The sequence below is a fragment of the Ailuropoda melanoleuca genome, chromosome 2 (genome assembly GCF_002007445.2).
Source record: "Ailuropoda melanoleuca isolate Jingjing chromosome 2, ASM200744v2, whole genome shotgun sequence".
Lineage (NCBI taxonomy): Eukaryota > Metazoa > Chordata > Mammalia > Carnivora > Ursidae > Ailuropoda > Ailuropoda melanoleuca.
In genome coordinates, this window is record NC_048219.1 from 173,696,866 (window position 1) to 173,714,449 (window position 17,584).

Here is a 17,584-nt window from a genome sequence, read left to right on the forward strand (position 1 = left end):
AGATATCAACATTTTATGAAAGAGTTCAACCAAAAATAAGACAAATGAAATAAGAATTCTTAATGTGGTAAAAAGTAAAAACTTATAGCAAGTATAAAATGAAAAAAAAGATGTTTATTTTTTTCAGTATTAAAGTTTGTAATTTTCAATATTAAAGGAAATAATGGAAAAGATAATATGGAAGAGAATGTATGCTTTCCTTTTTTCTGTTTTACTGAATTCATTACTTAATCATTTAGCAGTACTTTGCTGAACAGTTAGTAGATTATCTGATTAAAGTGATTTTAGTAAAGTGTGAATAAAGCTTAATTATTAATTAATAATTAATTAATTAAATATAATGGCTTTATAAAAAGGAATGCTGTTCCCACTTACATTTCTAGTTGGTGGGATATGGAAGAGAAAAATACTGTGAAAGCAGGTGTTCTTTATTCCCTTAACTAGTCTCCCAGGAAATAAATCACATGGAATTAAAGATAGCTGTTACATTGCCCATCACTTCTTACCTTTGTGAGCAGTGCCTAAGAGGAATAGTTAAAATATGACTGGAGCNGATAGCTGTTACATTGCCCATCACTTCTTACCTTTGTGAGCAGTGCCTAAGAGGAATAGTTAAAATATGACTGGAGCAAAGCAGGAGTGCATTCCGCAAGCCGATTATGTTCCAGAGAAACAAAAATAGAATTATATAGCATCTTTGCCACCTGATAGCCGTTCACTCAAAGATTCATTCATTCATTCATTCATTCATTCAACCAATCAGTATTTGCAAGGTACTTTCTACTGGTACAATATAGGGTGATAATTAATGATATCTTCTCTTCAATCTCCATATTTAGAATCAATACAGAAATAAGACACAATTTTCAAATAGACAGCAATCTGAATGTCAGCTTTATTACTGTTAAAGCTGTTTAGAAAACAGGGCCTAGATCTGTAACCAAATAGGTTTCTTAGAACTCCTATTCCCTGAGTCAAGTGTATTCACTCACACCTAGAGCTCTCCCATCTTAATGTACAACTGAGAACAGGTTTCTTTGAAAAGAGAGAAGAGCTGAGCCAGTCTTGCTCAGTTCCATTTCCCAAAGTCACCAATTTTCCTCTTACTTCTCCCTTGTGGACTGGGAGTTAAATGACCTTTCCAAAGTCTCTGAAAGTTAACATCATGGGGCAAGGTATGAATTAAGGATGGTATAAAATGATTTCTCCAATCACCCACTATGTGCCAGACATTATGTTATGTGCTATTGATTCTGTGTTGGACAGACAAGGCAGGCTGTCTGTCCTTGATGTTGTCTGGTGTTGCCTGTAATCTTATTGGAGAAATTAGCCATAAACTTGGACATAGGACAGTAAATAATAGGTGCAAATTTTTGTTTAGCCTTAACTTGGGAAGGGACAAATCTTCTAATGCTTGTTTGGTTAATGCACAAGATGATCAAACTTCAGTTTCTGACAAGTGGTTGAGTTTGGGTAGGTAGAAAGAAGAGAGGGCAGGGATGAGGGTGAGAACTTGTGCATATCTGAGTCGTTATGGCTCTTCAAGGCTTGTTTTTCTTTCTTTTTTTTTTTTTAAGATTTTATTTTTTTATTCGACAGAGATAGAGACAGCCAGTGAGAGAGGGAACACAAGCAGGGGGAGTGGGAGAGGAAGAAGCAGGCTCATAACAAAGGAGCCTGATGTGGGGCTCGATCCCGCAACGCCAGGATCACGCCCTGAGCCGAAGGCAGACGCTTAACCGCTGTGCCACCCAGGCGCCCCAAGGCTTGTTTTTCTGACAAAGTCTCCAAAGACATCTGTAGAGTTGACCTTTAATACACAACAATTAATCACATTTATAAAATCAAAACCCAAACTAAGCAAACACAAAACAAGCCAAAAACCAGTGGAATCCATATTTTACCGGGAAGGGTATCAGGAGGGAAGAGAGAAAGCCAAATGACGAAAGGCGGGAGAGATGCTCAAAATTGCTCTCTCCAACCCAACCACATTTATCTTATCTCTCCTTTCCTTCCACAGAGCAGTTTTATTTAATTTTTTTAAATTTTATGTTTTTAAAATTAAAATTCAATTAATTAACATATAACGTATTACTGGTTTCAGAGGTAGAGGGCAGTGATTCATTAGTCTTGTATAATCCCCAGTGCTCATTACATCATGTGCCCTCCTTAATGTCCATCACCTGGATACCCTATTCCACACCCCACCCCCAGCAACTCTCAGTTTGTTTCCTATGATTAAGAGTCTCTTACAATTTGTCTCTCTGATTTTGTCTTGCTTTATTTCTTTTCTCTCTTCCCCCATGATCCTCTGTTTTGTTTCTTAAATTCCACATACAAATGAGATCATATGATAATCACAGAGCACAGTTTTAAATAGTCCCTAATAGATAGGGCTGTGCATTGATTGGTATGGATGGGGCCAGGGTAGAAGAAGTAATTGAGCATAGTCTATGAAATTTTTTTTTCCCCTAAAGCACCTGCTTTTCTCCAGAAATCTACCCCCTCTATAATTAAAAATAGTTCACCTGGTTAGATGGAAAATTATACTTACTCTTATACTGAACGTCTATGTATATTTATAATGCATATTTTAACTTTCAAAATCCGTGACCTAAGCATTTGCCAAACCCAATGTGATGGACCTTATTGAAATGAGATTCCCAGATAGACACTTCTTGCTGTGCTGCCCCTTGTGCTAAGGTTCCTCTCCTTGTTACCTTTAGTGGACTATGCTTGTTTAGGTTGATAAATGACACTGAGTGGAGAAAAGGGGTTGATTTACATTCTGTTAACAAAAGCAGTTTAAATATCTCTTAATTGCTAAGCTGAAGATGGGTATGGATACGACCCAAAGTTTCTTTGTTATATTTCAGCATTTTATTGTCAATTTGGTTGAGTCAATATGAAAAAAGCTAATAACAACAACATTTAGCTAGTCCTTTGACTTTGAGGCACTTAAGTCTAAAATTAGATGGTGAATTAAAAGTTAAGTTTTTTTATTAGCTATGATCTTGAGATTTGAAGAATATTCTTATAATTTCATATGCATTTAATTAGTGATGAAGAATTACACTGTAATGAAAATGAGTACTCAATTAAAATTAAGCACTAAGTGGATCCTGTCACACATGGAATTTAATTTTCATGAAGGTTTTACTAAGAAAATTTATTGAATATTAGTTAAAGACCCAGAGGGGAAAAAGTAAAATGAAGAACTGTAAGGACATGTGAAAAGAATTGAGACTGTTCATCCCAGCTCAACAACAACAACAAAAAAGAAAAACAAGGGAAAAATCCAAAGTAGCCATCTGCAAATAATGCTCATATAAGTAAGTATTCACGTTTTGGAGAATAGCTGTTCTCCATGTCTAGTGAGAGCAAACCAAAAATCCTTCATTATTCTACCAAGCAGGGATCAGATTAAACTTGCTTTAGAATTTATTGCATACTTATATTGCTCTACAATGATTGACAAAGAGGCAGCAGCCAGTTAGAGTTAAATTTATACATGTTTATTCATCTAATTTTGGTGATCAAGAAGTAAATAGCTTTCAGTGTACAAAATAACTTTTGACCCCTTTGAGTTCACTTCACCTTACACCTTTCACTTGAATCTTCTATGGCAAATTCATATTTTTAATACCTAAGAACAGTATGAGAAATGCAAAATAATTTTTCTTCAAGATTCATTTGTATAAATTATCTTAAAATTAAACAGAATAGAACATAATTTTCTTCCCATACCCTGTATTTTAGAATATACTGAATAAGGAGAGTTTTCTCATTCTTTGTCTGTGTTTGCAAAGTGAAATAGGGAATAAAACAGTTTGTTAAGTAATTCAAGCGCTGTCAGCCTCTTTCATGTGAAATGCCTAGTAAATTGATATAAATGATCTTTTGTTTTGAATTATCATGATATTTGTCTTAGCTCTGCACAACACTTATTTTTACACTTACATACAGCATACTCAGTATGCATGTCCTGGTATAACAATCCACTGATCTTTCCCTTCTTCATGCTTGTCTCGCTCAATGCCACTCATATCTCTTTCCCAGCGTAATACCTCCACATTATGAGACTAAATTAAAAATGTTATAGAAAGGCATTCTTAGTTAAGCATAATGGAAAAGTGACTCAAAACAAGTATTTGCTTATTTTTAAATTCATACCTTGAATAAACTAAAAGCTGAATAATAGTGATAAAAATAGTAACGATTTCCAGTATTATGTTATTTCCTTCAGATTGGCACTCAATGAATCTTTATTCATGCAACAAAAATTGAACAATTGTCTACTCTGTGCCAGGCCCTGATGTTGGCCCTGGAGGTATGCCAGTGTACGAAGCAGACCTAATACTCTGCCAAATACACATGAAGTTTGCTTTCCAGTGGGATAAAGCAGACAAAAATAAGACACTGGATGATATGTTAGGAAGCAATGACTGCTATAAAGGAAGAGTGGAGAGAGCACTGGGGGGCATATTATAATTTTAAGTAGGAGGGTGAAGGTATATCTCGCCAAGAAGATGGATGACATTTGAGCAGACTTGAAGGCATCTTCTTCTTCTTTTTAAAAGATTTATTTATTTATTTTGGAGAGAGAAAGAGCACAAGCGGAAGGGGCAGAAGGAGAGGGAGAGAGAATCTCCAGCAGACTCTGCACTGAGCACAAAGCCTGACGTAAGGCTTGATCTCATGACCCTGAGATCAAGACTTGAGCCAAAACCAAGAGCCAGACGCTTAACCAACTGAACCACACAGGCACCCCTTGAAAGGGTCTTTAAATCTTGGACTTTTTTTTTTTTTTAAAGATTTTATGTATTTATTTGACAGAGAGAGAGAGAGAGACAGCCAGTGAGAGAGTAAACACAAGCAGGGGGAGTGGGAGAGGAAGAAGCAGGCTCTCAGTGGAGGAGCCAGATGTGGGGCTCGATTCCAGAACTCCAGGATCACACCGTGAGCCGAAGGCAGATGCCTAACGACTGAGCCACTCAGGCGCCCCTAAATCTTGGACTTTAAATTCAAAATTTGACATGATTTTCTTTCATAAAATTTTGTTTTATTACTTACAGCATAGATAGAAAAGATAGGGTGAATTCTTTTATTAAAGAAAAATCTCCCAAAGGACATGATATTTTACTTATCTTTGTTATCTCCAGGTTCTTCTGTGATATTCTTGTAGAGTTTTCTTCCTTTCACTATTCATGCACATATATGGCCCTTTTGCTAAATGGAGGGCCTGAGGACATTTGTCCATGTATTTCCAGACCCTAGTGTGGGATTTGGCACATGGTAGGAGCTTGGTGAGTTTTTGACCTGAATGTCTAAGCAGTCTTGTTGGCACATATATTTTTATTAAACACACAGGGACCGTGTCATGATAGAGGTTCTTTACTTAGTAGAATTCATATTTGGTTACTTTTCCTGACTTTGTATGAATGTACAGGCTTCTCTTCCTTAAGGTTTCCTTTGTACTTTCAGCACTGAAGGTATTAAAGGGCTCTGGCAGTAGGCACTTAAATTATCCCTTAAAGTTACGATCTAATTCCTAGGCTGTGCACCTCTTTCTACTAGGATGAGGCTACTAAAATATCTTACAATAGTCACAAGGTGATTTCTTTTGGATTCATTGGAATGAAATAGCATTTGGGGAACTATTAGCTAGAAGAGGGGATTCCAAATAATAGCTCTTTGTTCAGAGTTCCTCTATCAATTCATAGATAAGTCAATTGGCACTCATCATTTTAAACTCATCAGAGGCCCATGTAGTTAAGTGGAATATAAAGGCAATAAACAGAAGACTTGCAACAATATAATGTGTAGTGGGAAAGAGGATTGGAAGATCTATAAAAGCTGCCAAAAAGAACAAAAAAATATAATTAAAGGATCAAAAAGACATATTGAACACAATCTCAGGGACTATTTCAGGCAACAGTAAATGTCTCCTCAAATATATCTTTAAAAGACTGAAAGCAAAGTAGAAATCTAGTCCCATGGAGAGAGAAAGAAAAATGCCAAGTAGAATTTAGGAACAGGCTAACAAGAATTGGATTTGCTTATGTTAATTTTTACCTTTCTTTAAAATAATTAGATGGTGTCTAACCCAGAGATCAGATAATTTGAAATTCTTAGATGAGAAGAGAAAAGAAAAAAAAAAGTAAAGCAAACAGATGATAATTTTAGACAGGTATGGCTTAGAGTAGGATGGATAAACTGGTGTATAGAAAACAGTTGAAATTTGTAGTTTGTACCCCTTTTGCCAGCTAAGTACATTTTAGGTTCTATCAAAGTTACACATTATTTAGGAAAATGTTTTTTTCCCTCCTTCCATTTTGTGAAAACATGTAGGTTACACATGACTTCCTCAAGAACAGAAAATAATACTTGGAGGAGAAAATACTTTTTTGAGAGTGAATTTTCATTACTTGGACCAAAGAGTTTCACCTAGTGAAACATTCCAGAGATACCTAGGGAATTTTCCCATTAAAAATACCCCTACTGAGAACCATCACCATAGACATTTGATTAGCTTGTAACAATCTTTAGCAATACAGTGTTATCACTCTTACTTCCCAAAATCATCAACTTCTGTCTTGAATTGTAAATAAGCAATAGTTGTCAAGTTAAAATGCAAAATAAGAAAATCATGCTATGAGAAGAAGTGACATGCAAAGTTGATTTCCTGTATACAGAAGAATTCAGAACTTGTCATCACCCATGCTACATTAATTACTTATTGTGGTTTCCTTTGTGCTGAGTAATTCCGAAAGCTTTTTTTTTTTTTTAAAGATTTTATTTATTTATTTGACAGAGAGAGAGACAGCCAGCGAGAGAGGGAACACAAGCAGGGGGAGTGGGAGAGGAAGAAGCAGGCTCATAGCAGAGGAGCCTGATATGGGGCTCGATCCCATAACACTGGGATCACGCCCTGAGCCAAAGGCAGATGCTTAACGACTCCGCCACCCAGGCACCCGCCAAAAGCTTTTTTTTAAATTAAAATTTAATTTAGTTAATATACACTGTATTATTAGTTTCAGGGGTAGAATTTAGTGATTAATCAGTTGCATATAACACCCAGTGCTCATTACATTAAGTGCCCTCCTTAATACCCATCACCCAGTTACCCCATCCCCATCCCCACTTCCCATCCAGCAACCCTCAGTTAAGATTCCCTTATTATTCCCTATAGAGTCTCTTATGGTTTGCCTCCGTCTCTGTTTTCATTTTATTTTATTTTTTCTTTCCTTCCCCTGTGTTCATTTGTTTTGTTTCTTAAATTCCAAAAGCTTTTTTAGTTTAGTTGGTGAGAAGATAAACCATAACTATTCAAAGATAAAGTATCAAGCTTGAGATCTCGAAACTAGTTCCATAAAACAAAAAGATCTCTAAGATTATTTGATAAGCCAAGTAAAGGACAAAATTCTTTTGGCTAATTCTGCCTGTGGACACACATATATGCACTCCCACACAGAAAAGCATATAAGGTGTGCAGTCCAGCACTTTGTCCAATCTTTCTCAGAAATATAAATTTGAAGTTCATGCATGGTGTTTCGGATTTAAAAAAAAGAACTTTCCTGTTGAGAGGAGTATCTTAAATATATCACTTTTAATAGGAAATACTAAATTATTTTGTGTGCAAATATAAATTCATGTGTATGTATACCTACACATAAACGATATTTAGGCACAAGGTATATTGGTTTAAAGATGATCAAACACTACTTTATACATTAAAGAGCAATCATCACAGTGCCAAGAAATTCGTGTACTTTGTACCTAAAAGAGGCACTGTGTTTCCACAGAGAAGACTACTATAGAAAAATAATCAGGTTTTTCCATTTTAACACTTGAAAAGCCGAGTGCATGTTTCAAAGCTAAAGGAGCGTAGTAACAAAGGTCTAGAAATCACTTACTGAGCTTCTGCTGTATACCAAGGTTGGTGTGTGTGAGTGTGTGTGTGTGGTGTGGTGGGAGTGGGGATGGATGGCAGGGTACAGAAGGATTAGGCACTATGAGTTCAGTCCTAAAAATGTGAGAGAAAGAAAGTAGAGAATTCCTATGTTTTTCTTTAATGGCTGCACTTAATCTTTGCAGAATGAACAGCACACTGATCTCCCTTACTCCAACAATATCAACTCATGGCCGAATTTATTTCATATCCCTACCTATTTGCCTTAACCCCTGAATATTTTCAAAGAAATCTCAGATATCATAGTATTTTATCCTCAAGTATTTCAGTATATATTTTTTTAAAAAATGACTCTTAAATATAAGCACAATGACATCTTAAATCTTAAAATATTATGCCAAAAATTAATAAAATTTCCTCAATTCTTACAGAGATGTTTTTCTTTATAGTTATTTTTAAAGACCATTTTCACTTATTTCTCCCTGTAGTTTCTTACAGAGACTATATTTTGCCTCCCAAAGAGTAGTTTAACACATTTCTCTCTTCCTTGACTTTTATGGAAATTGAGATTTGACCTAAATTGCTTCAACAATAGAATTTAGAGTATTTTTGAAGAGTGGCTAATGCCTGCTTCTTGGATAAGTTTCTTCATTGTCCCTCTTCTTAGGCCAAGAATTTTATAGAAGCTGGTTCAAAGATTAGTATGGTAAAGTAATCAAATTTAGAATGCCTCTAAAGAGAGAACCAGACATGGATATAATTAACTCTGCTAAAAAAAATATAATGTGATCTATTTTTATTTGTTTCATAGTGCTTATTTTTGTATGAGTATTAATAGAGTGATAAAGTTTCAACTTCTTTATGATCTTAAAGCTGGTGTGGAGGGGGCAGCCCTTGGGACAACTCCATCAAACACAAGAGCTCCCTGGAACACAATTTGATGGATAATCTGTAAAATTCCTTCTAGCTCTAAACCTTAGAGTGATGATGAGCTGTGTACAATATACAAAGTTTTTGCAAACTCATGAACTTCCCTTAAAGCTATACTTGAGCAAAGCTATGGAATATTAAGGGGAAAAGATAGACACATAGCATTTCAGCTCAGCTGAAGTATTTCTGGATTGTCAATAATTCTACAAGCAGACTTAGAATAGACAATGTATCAACATGCTTCAGTTCCTCTTTCAAGCAAAGCAAAATAAAACACCTGCCCCTGACAAGAGCCATACATCTGAGGAAAAGTGACAAGGAGCAGGACAGAAACTCCATGTATAGGCAGTATGGTTTCATCATATATACTGGATATTTATTTAATGAGTTTGTGTATTGTATCTTTGGATATTTTTCAACTAGTTGTGCCTCACATTTTGTATTCTGCTAAAATTCATGCATCTGTTTCTTTAGGCACAGACAGCACACATTGTCCTGGAAGATGGAACTAAGATGAAAGGTTACTCCTTCGGCCATCCATCCTCTGTCGCTGGTGAAGTGGTTTTTAACACTGGCCTGGGAGGGTGAGTATTATTCGCGCTCCGAGGTTTTCTTCTTCCTCTGTGTGGAGGAATAACTAGATGATCCTACTCATGGTGGGAAGCTGAAATCATCACATCATAATAAGACTACATATTGTCCTGACGTTGCATTGTGCTTGTAAGTAATCTATTCCAGCATAGATACAAACGCCTCCCTGCTGCAGTAAATGAAAGAGAACGTGGACACTGGTATTCCCCTGAAAATAAAGCATAAAATTAATTCTAGAAACCTAGAGCCCAATGACAAAGGTCATATGAGACTACCAAATGGCTTCTGTCAGGGAAGGTATGGATCTGATTAAGGTAAAAATCGGAACAAGGAGAAGGACGGATAGCACACTCCAGTGCCATCCCTTTAGTGAAGTTAAGAATCAACCTTGCACATCTAATGTGAAGCACTATAAGGAGCTGAGAAAGTTCTTAGGTAGTCTGTGTAATTTCACATGATAGTAAGAAAGGTGAAATAACAGATACGTTTATTGTCTTAAAGTAATCAAAGGGAGAGCAGGTTCATAGATCTGATATTTTCAAAATTTATCAATTGAGATCCGACTCAGTGTTTAAGATCTGCTAATTGATGTGCAGCAACAGAGCTCAGAGCTGCTGCAAAAATCACAAAGCTGTTCTTATCAACCAACAAATGTCTGTTCGCTGGGAGCCAGGAGGCTGAAGTTCTGGTCTAATTTTCAATGATAACGGATTATGCGATATTGAGAAAATCACTTAATCTTTCTTTTCTTTTTTTTTTTTTTAAAGATTTTATTTATTCGACAGAGATAGAGACAGCCAGTGAGAGAGGGAACACAAGCAGGGGGAGAGGGAGAGGAAGAAGCAGGCTTATAGCGGAGGAGCCTGACGTGGGGCTCGATCCCACAACACCGGGATCACGCCCTGAGCCGAAGGCAGACGCTTAACCGCTGTGCCACCCAGGCGCCCCTGACTTAATCTTTCTGAATCCTAGTTTCCACATATAAAAATGAGGGGGCTGGATTAAACAGTAATTTATAGCTGGGATTAAAAAAATCTATGAGTCCTTTAAAAAATATGACTGGGTGGTTTCAAGAGATTTCTATTAGAGATTCGATGGACTAAACTTCTTTAGAGTACTGGGTAATTCTTTAGGAAAATCCAGTTAACCTTATAAAGACAAGGAGACGTTGGGTTAACTGATACTGAAGTTACCGACTGGCCATTATATTATTAACATACATTCTTCTCTAAACTCTTGGCTCTCTGTTTAAAATGAAGAATATTAGCTGGGTTTTAAAGTAGTTCTACTGGTGAGAACATTAAATTACAGTGTATGAAAGCTGTTTGCAAAGTTTTACTTCACCAGGCAATTATTTAAGCTTTTGGACAGCACTAATTACTGGCTGTGTTAATATACCTGCCAACAAACAACTGTTTAATATAGATCAGAATGATGGAGGGCACTAGAGTTTTCTTCTCTGTGATAGATTATGGGTAATAAATCTTGTCACATCACAGAAGTCAAACAGGACCTGATGGATTAATTTGCCTCTAACACTGCAGTTCTCCAGGACAAGCCGTATTTATTCATTCACCAGAGAGAGTATTGTAAGCATATGTTTAAAGGGAATTGCCAGTTCTTTTATGGAGAGAAAGAAGAGAGGGAAGTAAAATTAAATTAATTAAAGATGTTTTTGATGCAGGAAAAGGCATTCATTAATAAGATTAATCCCCAGACCCTATTTTCCATTGAGAATTGTTGCTTTCATTCATTGTGTGGCTCACTCAGTAAGGTGGTTGATAATTAAAGGGGTTATTTTGTTTTTCATCTTCAAGAAATGCATTTATATTGCGTGTGAGCCTTGGTTAAAAAATTATCAGTTCCTGACAGGTGAGAGGCATCTGAGAAATTAGCTGATGGAGGTGTGGATAAATATTACAGCACCCTAGTCACCTCAGGGGTTGCTGAGCTGAAAGACTAAGTGTTTTGTTGACAAAGGTAGTTCTGGGAGGAGTTTGTCTGGATGGGGTTGAAGAATTTATGTTGACTACTGCCTGAGTTGAACTTTATTGGTTTCAAGGTTGTTGATTCTGTCCCCCCTCAGCACCTAAATTCATTATCAGTAGTAATCCACAAGAAAGATTTGGTTTAACTCTTCCTGCAGAAAGTGAAAATGTGAAAGGGAGGGTGGGGAGTGGGAGGGATAGGGGGAAACCTCATTTGTGCTGTATTCCAGGGCATGCAATAGCTACAGATAAGTCCTGGTATTTACTGGAATAATGTTTCTTAATATTAAGAATAAGAGTGATATATATGCATACATATATATATATATCATAAACTTGAGAATATATGTGTTTTTAACTTTAAAATGAAGACCAAATGCATTCCTCCCTAATTCTACATCAGTACTTTAAAATCGTTATTTGGCATCTTTTGATTTAGAAGTCAGAAGGGCTTTAGGTCAATTTTTGTGGGATTGATTTTTTTCTAAGTTGGTAACTCTCAAACTTATATACTTCTTTCTAAAGCTGTTTTAAACATCAACTATATTGGGTAATTCTTTCATAGAATGTGTGTATTCTTATTTTTCCCCTTCTCCAGACTTTAAAATAAAAAACCTACAGCCTTTATGTTATTAATTCTGCCACAGAAATTAACTCAGTCATTTTAAATGTTGAACAAATTTTAAAAAACAGAGACAGCCATGCAGTCACCAGTGATGTAATCAGGATACTCTTCAGTTTCCCAAAAGATATTTAAAAAAACTTAAAAATTTTTTACAATTAATATTTTGGTGAAACTGGCAGCCTTTAATAGTAAATATCAGTTTGGATTTGTGTCTGGTAGACAAAGGGAAACTTCAGGATATCTGAAAACTTTAAATAGAACAATCTCTTAGAAATGAAGACCCTATGAAGGAATTTTTTAAGGAATTAAAAAGTTTTAGAAGTTGAGGGAATGAAAATTATATGAGAATATGCCTTAGTACTTACGAGTCACTTTAACTTAAAAGCAGAATCAGACCCACAAATACAGAGAACAGACTGATGGTTGCCAGAGGGAAGGGGGAGGGGAGGGATGGACAAGATGGGGGAAAGGGAGTGGAAAGTACAGGCTTCCAGTATGGAATGAATAGCTCACAGAAATAAAGAGCACCACAAAGGAAATATGATGATGCTGTAATAATAGTCTTGTAACATGACAGTTGGGAGCTATGTTTGTGGGGAACAGATTATAACATATAGAGAAGTTGAATCACTATGTTGTACGCCTAAAACTAATGTAACAATGTAACCTATACTCAAATGAAAAAAAATTCTTAAAAGTCAGTTTGTCTTTTCATCTCAGTCATAGGATAGGATACATTTTCATATTCTATCATAAAATTTCTTTAGGTTTGCTAAAATCTAGATGCAGCCTTATAGGATTTTAATCTCATGTTCTCTAATTTTCAAGGATTCAATAATTAAAAACATGTATGTAGATTGCAGGTTTTTTTGTTGGTAATTTTTTGGCATCTTTACTCAGGTACCCGGAAGCTCTTACTGACCCTGCCTACAAGGGACAGATTCTCACCATGGCCAATCCCATTATTGGGAATGGTGGAGCCCCTGACACTACTGCACTGGATGAACTGGGACTTAGCAAATATTTGGAGTCTGATGGAATTAAGGTAGTGCCAGTGATGACTATTTAAAAAGTCTCAATTTGGGGCACCTAGCCGGCTCAGTCTAGAGCATGAGACTCTTGGTCTCAGGGTTGTGAGTTTGAGCCCCACGTTGGGCATGAAGCCTACTTAAAAAAAAATTATAAAAGTCTCAACTGGGGGGGATAGTTGATTTATTTTTATGAATCTAGGCTGGGAAAAGTTTCTCCTCAATACGGTAGTACAACCCATTAAATTTGTGCTCTCAACCTTATTCCTATGTATTATGAGAATAATTTTCAACATGACATTATTTTGAATTTCATTTTTCATGGCACTTTGCATTTGTTCTTAATGCTTTGGATGAAACTTGGCTTAATTTGGAAAGATGTTGTTATAAGCCTAAATGACAAGTATGCTACCAGAAATGGTGATGAATTACCTTTTCAAAGGTCTTTGGTAATCAACTCTGTATCAACTATTTGCCTTTTAATCTTATCCTATTTAGGGGATGAATAAAAGATAGTTTATATGCCAGTGTAAAAGTAAACACATTAAGATTTCCTAATCAAGATAAATTTGGATAACATTGGAAATGTGGACCATATAAACAATTAAAAAATGTATACTCTAAATTCATCACTCCATTTTTTTTTGCCACTCTATTTTTGAATGACTTGGACTGATCATTTAGCTTAATTCTATTTCTCACCATTTTCCCCGTATATCTCAGTCTCCTTTAAATGTAGATTAAAAATTATTTATTCTTCATGTACATAAATAACTAATTATTAGATTATTGGTAAATGCCATGGAGAAAAAGTACCAGGGTGCTGAGATGCGGGACCTAGCTTAGTCATAGGATTTGACAAATGGGTAAGACTATTCCTCGACATGGTAATTAAGGTAACAGTGACGTATTTTAAGAGAAAAATATTGATCATCTTTTTTCTTCAAGTCTCCAGAATTTTAAGCCTTGAATCAGTGGATATAGTAAAGCTTTTTAAAAAATTGCAAACGGATTTGTAAACAAGTCAGAAGAATTGGATAATATTTGGTGGTCACCCCTTTAAAACAACTCTCTGTCTTTCTAGGTTGCAGGTTTGCTGGTGCTGAATTATAGCGATGACTACCACCACTGGCTGGCTACCAAGAGTCTGGGGCAGTGGCTACAGGAAGAAAAGGTGAGAAATATGCAGGCTGATTTGTCTGGACCAATTCCCTTCTGAACACCGAGGGCCACATATTTTTAGTTTAATCCACTAGGTGGCTCTTACACAGGCTTGGTAGCATTTCTCTTTGGGGGAAAGGGCCTAGAGAACGTTTTAGAATTTTTTATTTTCTTGAACCACTTAATTTTCCCATCCCCTTATATCCATGATTGTGATATGTAATTTGAGTCATGGGTTCTCGGACCAGCGTTACTGGTAACTAGCTGTGTGATTTTGTGCAGATCTTGTAATTATACCATAGTTTCTAAATCTTTAACTCTTGGTGAGGATAAACAGATTGCTATTCAGTTTCTTTTGGCTTAAACATTACAACTTTGTGACATATAATTAGATATAACCTTATTTGAAGTGGTAATTTAAAAAGGGTTATAAGCCTTATCTTATACTTTTCTTAGTTTAAGTATTACTTTTCTAACCAAATCAGAGGATTCTCTGGGTTTGAATGCCAGACGTACTTAAAGTTAAGGGACCTGCCATACTTGGCTTCTTCTCCAGTGTTGCTGTAGCTGTTTTCTGCTGCTGCGGAGCCTCTAACTGACAGAATATTATTTATTCTAAGAAAGCTCTGCCCCACCAATGAGCATCTACTTACTGGGGCTAAATGTTGCTCCTTTCTGACAAACCAAGAAACCTTGATTTTGGCTTCCTGGGTTTCATTCTTTCTAAATTTTAAAGGGGAGAAGAAGGCATCTATATCATCTGAATCATGACTGTTTCATTCTCAGCCATTATCTGAATTTACTTCTATTACCTAGACAGCTAATTTTTGTAATGGTTATTTAGGAGACCCTCACGCTAATGTTTCCTTTGTGTCGCTAGGCAACTGATACTACAGCCGCTCTGTGTCAGAACTAATGGTTTGAGCATAAACTTAATCCATGACTTGTTTGTTTTTAAAATGTGCTTTGAATCTTCTTTCATGATCACAGACACATAGAGTAGAAGAGGGTCTAAGATAGGATAGGGGCGTCTGGGTGGCTCAGTCAGTTAAGCGTCTGCCTTTGGCTCAGGTCAGGACCCCAGCGGGGAGCCTGCTTCTCCCTTTCCCTCTGCCCCTCCCCCCCCCGTTCTCTCAATCTCTCTCTCTCTCTCACTTTCTCTCAAATAAGTACATAAAATCTTAAAAAAAAAAAAAAAGAGAGGTTCTAAGATAGTAACCAGTTCACCTCCTTCTGTGTACAGGTGAGGAAAAACTCCTTGCTCAAACATCACTCAGATAAATGGTAGAAGAAAAGAAATTAGAACCTGTTTCACTGCTTCCTAACTCATTGCCCTTTTATTTTACCACATCTGTCTCTATCCAGACTACTCAAAGAAAAGAAAACAAATGGTGGTATTGCCTGATTTCCTAATTGGATGGGTAAATCTTATTACAGCCTGACTACTCAACAAGCATCCTCAGAAAAATGTGTTGAGTGTCTCATAGGTAGCCAGAACATTTGGCTCAAAACGTGGATTTGCATGTTATTTACATATCATTGCTTATGAAGCTCACAAATTCCATTATTTATATATATATAAATACTTGTAATGTGTATAAATATGTAACATTACCTATTTAACATCCTGTATAAAAAGAAACAAAATTGTAGCAGAAGATTGATGTTCAGAATTTCTCATTTTTTATTCTGAGGAAGGGCCTGGGTATTAAGAGTCCTGTTCCCAACTGGAACAGCAATTTACCGTGTTCTGACAACACAGTCACCCTGGGTCGGAGAAAAGAAGGAGTAGGGAAATTATTTACTGCTCAAGAAGATAGATGATGCTAAGTTTATAACTTGAAAACAATATGCTGGATCTAATTTCCTCCAATTTCACTGTCACTACAAATTTTTTTCTTATAGATCCCTGCAATTTATGGAGTGGATACAAGGATGCTGACCAAAATAATTCGGGATAAGGTATGATCATCATGTTTAGCCAACTCTATGTTTCTCTCTTTCTCTCTCTCTCTCTCTCTATGTATATATATATACTATACTATATATTTATATACTATACTTCCTATAAATTAAAAAATATATATTCTATTTTTCTCAGTGCCGGAGGAATCCAACAATGTGTGAAAGAACAAATCTGACCAATTTCTGTCATTTGGGCCTCTGTCACCTTGTTTTACTATTTCTGATGTAATTTTCAAGACTGAATGCTTGATTGGGATGTTTGTTGCTGAATGGACCTGAGATTAATTCACTTGGTAGCAGATCACTGCATGCCCACTGTGTGTTCACTATTGTAGCGAGTCGAGGCCTTTCTAAGTCAGCTCATGTGACAGGGTTAGTGAGCTCAGTGGAAAAGGCAAGCAGGTGCATGACAGTTTTGCCTCAATTTGATATTGACCTGCTGAAAGAGGCAAACCAGGAAGTGTGCAGCGTTAGTGCTGGTATTTGTTTAGTCTTCTTGGAGAGGTTATCTGTGAAATTAATGAGTTATATTTCATGGGTGTGTCTAATGAGCTCGGCATACGTTACCCCAGTTATATTGTCTTTCTCCAGACTGTACCAATGACCAAGGTGATAAAAGATAGGTTTATCTTTTGCTTGCATATCTGATTGCTGAACCATCTGACCCCTCCTTTTGAGACTATCTCATCACCATTTGCTTGCTTCTTCTTGTTGTAAGAGGAGGGCACTATTTTTTTTTTTTCTTACACAAAACCTTTATATCCCAGACCAGAAAGAAACTTTACCTCACTAATGTTAACTAAATTCCCCAAATGCCACTAAAATTTTTCATTGAATTATATTACATAAAAAAAGGATGGGTACCTGGATGGCTCAGTTGGTTAAGTGTGTGCCTTTGGCTCAGGTCCTGACCCCCGGGGCCCTGTGTTGGAGAGGTGGGTGTCTCTGCTCAGCAGGAAGTCTGCTTCTCCCTCTCCCTCTGCCCCTCCCCCTGCTCATGCTCTCTCCCTCTGTTTCTCAAATAAATAAAATATTTTTTTTAAAAAAAGAAAAAAAATGATACAGTTTCAAAGTGAAATAGACTCTTCAAAAAATCTGTCCTAGACTCCTTGTTAGAATGTATGTTGACATATGATCTCTGTAAACAGAAAGATCAGCTTTCTGAAAACAGCTTTTTGAAAGTGAGGCATGGCCACACACCCATGACCAGAAGGAAGACAGTGAGAGTTTACACAGTCCTTCCACTCTACTTCTGATTTTACTTCCTCCTCCATAATTTTCCTGAGCATGACGTGCTGGTACTTTCTACCCTCACTCATTCCGACGTGACTACTTCTTTCCTTAAGGAATACATTTCAGAAGGAAACAAAGGCTTCTTTCTCTT

At 36.4% G+C, this 17,584-nt stretch overlaps 1 protein-coding gene across 1 annotated transcript in view; it reads left to right on the top strand.

The window, feature by feature from the left end:
- Positions 1-17,584, top strand: part of CPS1 (carbamoyl-phosphate synthase 1) — a 130,058-nt gene that overhangs the window by 20,615 nt on the left and 91,859 nt on the right. Inside the window, exons 2-5 of the mRNA XM_002922357.4 lie at positions 9,317-9,426; positions 12,947-13,091; positions 14,159-14,248; positions 16,141-16,197. Coding sequence (XP_002922403.1) covers positions 9,317-9,426; positions 12,947-13,091; positions 14,159-14,248; positions 16,141-16,197 — 402 coding nt within the window. The remainder of the gene's footprint in view (positions 1-9,316; positions 9,427-12,946; positions 13,092-14,158; positions 14,249-16,140; positions 16,198-17,584) is intronic.